We start from the raw sequence: 10,052 nt of genomic DNA, 5'->3' as shown, positions 1-10,052 counted from the left end.
TGTACCACCTCCAGCGAGTGTATAATGAGAGATCCTGTAGCAGCTATAAAGGTGTCACAACCAAAAACAGACATTGTGGTCCTAACAGCTTCTGTCTTGTACATCTAGTATCCTCTGACAGATTCTTGGAGGTTCCCAGAATGCCTGTGTCATTAGTCCATGGCTGCTGGGTGTTCACTGCAGGGGACTGGCGTCTTAGACCTGGATGGTTGCCAGAGAGGGTTGAAGTAAAGAAAAAGAGGGGCATGTATGTCCGTGTTTAGATGTACAACATGTGTATGTAGGTGCATGCTATCATAAAGGTTGTGCTGCACTTTGCCTCACTGTCTCCAGTCAGAGGGCTCGTGCTAAACACTCAATAGGAGAGATGTAAAGCTTTGCAGAATAACAGATTTTCGTTCTCACTCAACCTCTTTAAACAGTGGCCCGATTGGCTGTGTACAACAGACATTGCATCACTGCACTTTATCCACACATATGTGTCTCATATATCTTTTTAGAGTCCACACATAAACATGAGCGCATACACAATCACAAAGAAGGGGGCTCTCAGAGAAGTTGGGAAAGTTTTGATCCTGGCAATTTCACACCCATGTTGTGAACAGCTGCAGGGTCAATCGAAGGACAGTCTGTTGGGGGGAAAAAGGTTTTTCAGGTCTGAAATGTTGTCACTCCATTCAGCAACACAGGTAAGACATGTTTTTATCTGCCCCCTACCTCCCGAAGTGGCTCTGTGTCATAAGTTTTGATAGACCTGACTCTCATTGCTCCAATCTACGCAACATGAAACGGTGGAACTAGGCAAGCTTCACTACATTGTGTGTTTACAGGGCAAAAACAGTCCTCTTCCCAGAACTAAAACATTCAGCCAAGGTAATATATTACACCCATATGTGTTTGCACTCCTCCAAATCATTCATGTTCATCCAAAATATTAGCCAAAACTCTCAAACTGAAGACCTTGGGAGTGTGTGACAGTGGGGTTTTGAATGCAGGCCAGTGAATATACAGTAATGTTAAAAGCGATCTGATCATTAAAGGACAGAGCAACATGGTAGTAAACTGAGTCATGATAAGATGGCAAAATAATGCATGTGAATCATTTATTCAGGGAATTTAAATCACCAGGGAACAATGCCACTCAGAAATTCCCCCAAAGAATTTCTAAAGGTCTTTCCCATCATCACTAAAATATAATAAAAACAATAACTCAAAACATAACAAGCCTTATACAGCAAAAAACAAAAAGTGGGTGGAGAAGCAAGAAGTATGCCTCTCTAAAGCCCCACAATCCTGCATGATGATTCAAAGGGAGCAATATTGTCTTTGGACAAGCGTTAGGATACGCTACAGGAGTCTGTCCATTTTTCTCTCTCACAAACACACGCTCTCTGTGAGCTGTCACAGAATTCATACCAAAGAGTAAAGGAGGTGAAATCCACTTAAAAGGACACCTACATTTGTAACGTTCTCTCAGCACGTCTCTTTACATCCTTCCCAAACTGTCCTTTTCCCCTCCCACCCCATAAGCCAACCCCAACTCTCAAACGCACACTCCCCTCATTACAGATGTGCGTCTATGTGAGTGTGTGAGATTGTCCTCCTCTCTCAGTCTCTTCATGGCTGGATTGTGGCAGCAGCCCTGCTATCTGGGGCAGGGTCGAGTTCTGGCTCTGCTGCACTTGATCTGTCTTCTCTCCCCAGCCACAGGTGCTCTTCCTTGGGATAACACAGGTGGCTCGTCCCCTCTGGAGGTAAGACGCCCACACTTTCATTGGGGGGGGGGGGGGGGGGGGGGGGGGTATAGAGTATGAGCTACAAGGGGAAGGCATGGCATGCTAAGTTATATCCTTACTTTGTAATATAGATCGTGCTTGTTCTGATGCAAAATGCAAGTAACAATCTTTTAAGATTGGGGAGGCAGGAGTGGGACTGAGTTTGCCCTCGGGGAGGTGGGGGTGGGGGGGTGTCCTGTTTGTTTTAGATCATCTCTGTTTGTGCCACTCAGGCTGAGAGTAATCACTAACAGACTGAGTAATATCAGACTGTAAATAAAATTTCAAATGCGAAGAACCAGAGAAAATGTTAAAAGAGAGATGACAGGAACGGAGCAGATGAGCCAAACTCATTTGCAAAATAGAGATCTGCACTGTGGAAGATTGGAGAGGAAGACCAGAAAGATTCCCCAATTCAAACCAACTGTTGGACCGAGTGAGCTATGGGATTTCCAGGGAGAGGAGGGAGAGCAAGATACACGAGTGAAAATGAGAGAAAAAGAACAGTAATGTGATCCAGCGGAATCTGTGATTATACTGTTGAAAATAATTCGGGTGATGCTGAAACTATGGTAAAGAGAGTAAGCAGAAAGTGTCTGAACATGTACAAAGGTGCAGTGTTGTGGCTTTGTTTGCATAAAACATGTGCCAGTGTATCTGTTGGCAGCAGTTTGAGGTGGTGAAGGGGAATTTTTCTCGGACTTTCCTTCACGTTGGCTACCATAAGATTGCAGAGATTCCTGCAGGAGCATGCAACATCAGCATCCAGGAGACCAAAAAGAGCCCAAATTATCTGGGTACACACACACACACACACACACACACACACACACACACACACACACACACACACACACACACACACACACACACACACACACACACACATAACCATATCTAATAGCACAAGTATTTCCAGAATGACAAGCACCAATGCAGTAAACAATCGTGGGGATTTTCCAGCTCTGCTCAGCCAACGTGGTGTCTCCATCATCAACGGAAACTGGCTAATCAATAGACCCGGGATCTACGTTGCTCTGGGAACATATCTGACATATCGACGACCCAATGAGATCCGGTCTCGTAATGGAGAGTCCATCACTGCACCGGGGCCGCTGACTGAGGACCTGCACGTCTATGTGAGATGGAAAATGAAAAACACTGATCTGACAAAGTTGCCCATAAAAATTAAAAACAATTTGAGCTTCATTATGAGATACGAGGTTATAAAAGTGCAAATTTAGTTTCTTTACATGTCTGACAAATTATCAGAATTAAAAGTAGCAAATAAATATACCTTCCAAGGAGTCCTATTAAGATTTGCAAATACAAATAGTATAAAAAATACTACTTATTGGATGCCATTCATCTTTTTTTCTTTCTTTTTCACAGCTGATTTACCAACAACCATTTCCTACTGTGCAATATGAATACAGCATGCCTTTAAACCGATACCTAGCTCCTGAGCCCGGTACACCTTCTGCTGTTCTTCCCCTGGGTGAGTAAACTCACTAACATGCATAAGCACACAAGCTGTATTTGAGTTACTCAGTATGGCCACAGCGTCAGTATCTCATTATCAGGACTATGGTTTACCCTCAGACAGCATGTGCCCTTTTTTGGCTTCTCTTTGTGTTTGGTTAAGATCGCACTGCAGGGTGACACCGTTTCGTATCGTTTTCAGCAAAACTGTTCATTTGATCATTTGATTAGGGTTTAATTGACATTTTTGATACAGGTCAAACTTTCTCCTGGCAAAGAGCCCTTTGCCACACACTGAGACAAGATAAGCTGTCACTTATGCCAGATTTGGCCTCAGGCCTCACCTGGCCATGAAACCACTTCTCAGTCAAATGTGTAATATGTTTTGGATCCCCTGAAAATGTGACAGGGTATCAAAATGTCTGTAATTCCTGAACAGTTGATGCAATATTTTCTTAAACCCCGTGAACCAAAGCTGAAAGCCTACACTATTCACATCTTGTTTGATTTAAAACCCACTGTGGTGATGTACAGGGGCAAAATTATGAGCATTGTTTCATTTTATAAATATTTACAGTATGCAGTAAAGCCCCCTTGCACTTGTTGGTTTGACAGCTGTAACCAGATTAAAACTAAGAATAAGGTCATTTTCTGTATATTTTTCAAAATTTGGTTTTAGTTAGTTTTGCAACTACAGTCTTTTTACATCTTTTTCTAGCGTCCAGTTTTTGTTTTTATTTCAGTGAACTAAAGTGTTTCGTTCACACCCAGCTTTAGTTTTAGTCTAGTGTTTGTCCACTGTAATAGCCTACATACAAATTCACACAGTCCTTAAAACAGATCTTAGTAGCCATAATTAATAAAACCACCGGTGTGGCAGCCTTATGGTTGTACTTGTTACATTTTAAGTTATATTATATTTTAAGTTAGCCCACTTCTTCTCTGGCACATGGAACCTCTAAACTCTAACTTTCTTGTAGCTGAGACAGTAGATTTCTCCTATCCAGATGATGATGGCAAGACCAAACAAAGCATCATCAAGGAGGCATGGCATCCCAACCAGGTTCCCTCTTACCCTACTGTGAACTCTGAGTCTCATGTCACCTACACCTGGATGAAAAACGGGCACACAGAGTGCAGCACAACCTGTGGCACTGGTAAGAAGTTAGTTCATAGTTCTCAAATCTTAATCTGATAGTGCTAACAGTATCTACACCTGGGGCCATCGGGAATGGCAAGTTGTAAAGACAAGAAAAGCATATAATAATAGCTTACACAATCAAAGATGGCCACAGTGGGCAGCTCTGCATGTCTGATTTGGCAGATATTATCTCAGGGATTTGTATGTTCTCCCGGGATGAAACCAGGGGTCTCTCACTTGTTTGGTAAATATGTAAACTACTACACCATAGAGCCACTAAAATAAAGAAATCAAGTCGCTAGCTGAAACAGTCTCTAGGACAATGGGCTTCTACATTACTGTGCATAAGCACACATATATTTCACTCTCCTATTTAATTTTTCCCCCTGGGTGTTTGTCTGTGTTTTTGCCAGGCAAGCGTCAGGTGGTCCTGGAGTGTGTTGAGAAGGATTCCCAGACGGCTGTTCCCGCTGACTTTTGTCACCCTGCCATTGAAACAACAAAGTGGGAAGAAGACTGCAACATACAGCCCTGTCCTGCATAGTGAGCAACACCCACAGACACCTGATGTCCTATTCTGCTAGATGTGGCTAATGCACAGACTGAGCTGCATATAAACTACACATGACGCACACAGTATTACTTCCACATGGTGCTGTGACTCTCGGGGTGAACCCTGATCACTTGCACACGTCCTAGCCATAAGTCGGCCAGGAAGTCGCACTAAATCTCTTTGGTGTGGCTTCATTTTTCATGTCGTGCGGTAAATACCACTCTGCTTTACTGCTGCCAAGATGTTAGGACATTAACTTTATGTTTGGTTGTGGGTCTGTCAGATATTTTGCCCACAGTCTCAGTGATCCATGATTGCTGTCATCATGAAATATATGTTTATGTTTTTACTTGGAATGTGGCAGAAACAGAGGGCTATAAAACCAAGACATGAGTAGTAAGAAAAGTAAAGACTTCTGAATTTGTGCAGCACTTTTTGGGCTCCAGCGATAGCCTTTTGTATGATCTGTTTTTCTCTAAAAACAAACACTAACGAGTAACCTTTAAGATGGTGGGGAAGTGGTCACACAAAATTTTAATTTATACAGCGCTGAATCACAATAACAGTCCCCTCAAGGCACTTTATATATTGTAAGGTAAAAAATTTATAGTGACATGAGAGAAAACCCCAGCAATCAACTTCCTATGAGCAAGCACTTGGCAACAGTGGTAAGGAAAAACTCCCTGTTAACAGGAAGAAACCTCCAGCAGAACCAGGCTCATGGAGTGGCTGGTTGGGGGTAAAGGGGAGGAAGATACGCTGTGGAAAAGAGGAACTTAGTAGTTGTGGTCACCAAGAAGACAGAGCTAGGGCAAAGGCAATTTGGTGAAGGTCTTTAGTAAACTTATGCATCAACATTAAAGCACATCATGTCTCTATTCTCTTGGCTAACAGCTGGGACGTAGGTGAGTGGTCAGAGTGCAGTAGAAGGTGTGGACCTGGGACCCAGCATCGCCAGGTCATCTGCCGCCAAGTCACCGACGTTCACGCCAGTGGGACAGAAACTTCAGTTACTGTGAAGTCAGAGATGTGCGGTTCATCTGACATGCCAGTGACCCAGTCTACGTGCCAGCTGAAAATCTGCAGTCAGTGGGATATACGATCAGAGTGGAGCCCTGTGAGAAAACACACATTTCATGAATACTTATGAACAGCTGTAGTATGAGGAGTGTAATTTTATCAGTCGTGGGGGAAGTCTTAAGGTATTTAAGTAATCCAGACAAGTCTCCACTGCTGCTACGTCCTCAGCTCTCTAGAGGAAAAGCGGAGCAATGACAATCATCTAGTATGTGTGGCGAAGGCTGAGGCACAGTTAAAATGTTTTACAACACAAAACACCATAAAAAATGGAAAGAAACAGAAAAAAATGCCAGAACCAACCAAGTGTGGTACATGTGATGTTCGTTTTACTCTAGACTATAGCTAGCCCAGTCTCTAGAGTAGGAAAACCATCCAAAATGGTAATATAACAACTTACAGACCCCCCCCCCCCCAAAAAAAAAGAACAGGACTTCTTAAGGTACGTTTAATTTTAACACACATACCAGCCAACATATAACATGTTATTTTTGCAACAAACATAGAAAACTAGCCAGACAGCTAAAGTCACAGCTGCCTCTTTTAAGCCAGCTGTTGCAATTAGCTGGAGCCTGACTAGAGCACAGGACTGAAGCTTTGAATCAATCAGCAGTGGTGGTGGGCAGGCTGAAGAGCAGGTGCAGAGACCAATCAGGAGAAGTAGAGCATGTGAAACAATTAAATCATACAAGCTGTAAAGAGTGGAAGACCCAAAGGAGTAAAAATAAAAGCACTACCACTAACCAGCAAAGTATAACTAGCTGACAACATTGTGTGTAATGTGTATCTTGTGCCATTCATTTCAGCAATACAGCCATGAATGGGCATTTAGGAAGACAAACATGCATAACTCACAATCTATAGCTGCAGCAAAGGAATTTACATGTCACTGAATAAAAGGAACTCAGTAATTTTCATGAGAAACAAATCTAGATCTCTCATCTTCTCCTCTAGTGTTCAGTACCATGTGGAGTTGGCCAGCGCACCAGGGAGGTGGTGTGTGTGAGCAACCAGGGCGATGTGGATGATGATCAGGAGTGTAACATGAACCTGAAGCCAGACACTATAGAGAACTGTGACATGGGACTTTGTGCACGCAGCTGGTTCACCTCTATCTGGAGCCAGCGGGTAATATTGAAACTGTTTGTGTTAGATATTGTGTTTGAGGAGACTGTGACAGGACGTGCAAATAAAATAATGTTACATTTCAAAATGGGACCAAATAAAATGAAATGTGTGTGTGATGCTCCTTAGTGCTCTGCAGAGTGTGGTAGAGGCAGTCGAACCAGGTCTGTAGTATGCCTGATGGATCATGTGACAAATCTGCCTTTGGATAGCTGTGAAGGGGAACGCCCGCCAGAAGTGACATCATGTGATTCAGGGCCATGCCAAAATCGTCTGGAGTGGTACACAGGACCTTGGAGTCAGGTTATTCACACACACACACACACACACACACACACACACACACACACACACACACACACACACACACACACACACATCATTGCAAACTGTGCAAACAACATCCATTTGAAGACTCACTTATGTGTGTGGGTAATTTAAGTGTTCTGCAGAGTGTGGGAATGGCACACAGACCCGAAGTGTGGCTTGCATTTTAAACAGCGATGGTCAAATGGAAGTTGTGGACCAGTTAAAATGTTCCAGTCTTTCGAAGCCAATCACATCTCAGCCCTGCAGACTGAAGCCATGTGGTGTCCAGTGGTATGTTACGGAGTGGAGTGCGGTAAGTGTACCAAACGTCTAAATCAGTTCTGGCAGCTCCAGATTCAGCATCTTTTATCCAATATATCCACTATTCCTCCTCTGCACACATCCAAACCATCTCAGCCTTGTCTCTCTGACTTTGTCTCCAAACTGCTCAACATGACCTGCCCCTATTATATAATACTTTCTAATTCTGTCAATTCTGGTCACTCCCAATTAAAATCTCACCATCCTCAGTTATATCACCTAAACCTCGGCCTTCTGTCTTTTTGTCATTGCAGCTATCCTTTTGTCACAAATCATCCCTGACATTCATCTTTACCCACTCCACCCTGCCTGCCCTCTTTTCTTCACCTCTCTTATACTCTTTCCTTTGCATGGGATGTTTAATCTCATTTACGTTGACTAACTCTACTCCTTGCAGCTTCACTGTATCCCCTTTAATGTCTTTAAGTCATAGACCACTCTACATTTTTACTGAGACTTTTCCTCATTAAAGATCTGCAGTTATCCCAAGGACAAGATTTCTTTTTTTTAGTGCAACAGGAGACCATTAAAATGCATTTTTCAGTATCTAAAAACATGTGTTTTTTTTAAAAAACAAAACTGAACCAATTTGTGACAAACTGGTTAGTTTGTGTGTAATCTGTCTTCGTCCTATGACCTCAGTGTTCACGGACCTGTAATGCTGGCTTCCGTGTGCGCGAGGTCCGTTGTCTTGCTGACAACATCGTCCCAAGCGATCGCTGTGATCCCAGCTTTATCCTGGAGAGTCGAGAAGAATGCAACAAACAGCCTTGTGTAGCTGAAATAGGTAAGCATGCCAAGCAGTGTTGTACGACAGCAGTTCAGCTGCATACTGAACGGTCAGTGTTAGACCCCTTACATCACAGAGAGCTCAGACGATGAAGATGCTGATCCAGATCCAACTGCCTCAAACAAAAAGAACTCGAACTCGCTTAATGTGGTCCATATACAGTACATTTGATTCTTTTGTCTTGGCGTCTTGTAGGATGATTAAATTAGTCCCACCTCTTCTATCAAGGTTAGCCAGTTTAGTAGTTGCTCCAAGCAGATGACTGCACTAAACAACAGACAGAAAATACAATTATTTAAAATATCTTTACCCTTCCCCCCCCCCCCCCCCTCTTTTCCTTCACAGATCCATTATGCAGTGATAAGTATCATAACTGCATGGTGGTGGTTCAAGCCAGACTGTGTGTTTACTCATATTACAGAAGTGTCTGCTGTGCGTCCTGCTCTCGTGCCCAGGAAACACACCCCAACTCTTTTCAAAACAATCACATACGCAGGTGATGCTGCAGTGAAACTCAAGGAACAAAAAGCTCTGTGATGACATCAACTTACTGTTGAAGACAATGAAGCTTTAAAATTGGGATGCCTGAAACTTTTTTGTCCTCACAACAACACACAGACAAACACACATGCTCTTTCATAGGACGTTCACAATTTTTAAATCTGCAGTCCAAGTGTAACATTAAAGTGGACACATTCAGTGTTTACTTGTATATTTATTCTTAATAAAGTTTCTGTAACTTCTGGTATTCTACTGCTTTGTTCACTTTTTATTAAAGAAATATTACAAAATTAAAGAATATATTAAATAATATATAAAAGTTTAAAGAAACATTATTAAAAAAACTGATCAAATATACCTGCTTTCTATCAAATGTATTCACTTTGTAATAGCTGTTCCCGGTTTAGGTCTGTGACTGGTTGATATCATTAGAGTTAAGTTGTCTCGATAAATAAGGAGCCAGCTGTGACATGATCAGGTGTGAAATGAAGCGCCAGCATGAAAGGACCGCGCAGGCCATCGTTACCTTTTTTTTTTTTTTACTGATCTAATGCTGCTGCACGGCAAAATGTTTGTGCCCAATTCTGGAACCACTGACGAGTTTAGCCATTGAAGGGTCTATAGCAAGAAATTAATCTACAACTGGCAGATTTTGCTCAACATGATTTTCTTTTAACTAAAATGTCCTTAACGTCTGTTAGTAATACTACATAATAATGGCTACATTGAAACATGCTAAATTAGTGGTGGTAACTTTTCATTTTCATAAAGATGGGGTTCTTAATGGTGACGCTCTCTGTGCAAAAGGTTTTGGTAGTTGTACTTTATTTTTGCAGCATGTTGTAGTTCTTATATAGTTTTTTCCCCCTTGTGTTTTCTCCACATGCTTAGGTATCTAATTGACTATCTTAGTTGTCACATCGTCACCCATTCTTTATTTATGTCATACTGTTTTGAACTGGCAGTGTGAAGGGATCT

The 10,052-nt window shown here is 42.3% G+C and overlaps 1 protein-coding gene across 1 annotated transcript; it reads left to right on the top strand.

The window, feature by feature from the left end:
• Nucleotides 1-238: 238 nt before the first annotated feature.
• adamtsl7 (ADAMTS-like 7) lies at nt 239-9,191 on the top strand. The gene is made up of 12 exons (XM_080880747.1): nt 239-1,754; nt 2,446-2,572; nt 2,739-2,914; nt 3,168-3,273; nt 4,238-4,414; nt 4,812-4,941; nt 5,846-6,068; nt 6,983-7,156; nt 7,283-7,456; nt 7,596-7,775; nt 8,426-8,570; nt 8,919-9,191. Exons 1-12 carry the CDS (start codon nt 1,620-1,622, stop codon nt 9,071-9,073), a joined length of 1,902 nt encoding a protein of 633 aa, XP_080736873.1. The 5' UTR covers nt 239-1,619; the 3' UTR covers nt 9,074-9,191.
• The last annotated feature ends 861 nt before the right edge of the window (nt 9,192-10,052 follow it).

The sequence above is a fragment of the Rhamphochromis sp. 'chilingali' genome (assembly GCF_963969265.1).
Source record: "Rhamphochromis sp. 'chilingali' genome assembly, chromosome: 4".
Classification (NCBI taxonomy): Eukaryota; Metazoa; Chordata; class Actinopteri; order Cichliformes; family Cichlidae; genus Rhamphochromis; species Rhamphochromis sp. 'chilingali'.
This window is presented reverse-complemented; position numbering and strand designations above follow the sequence as displayed.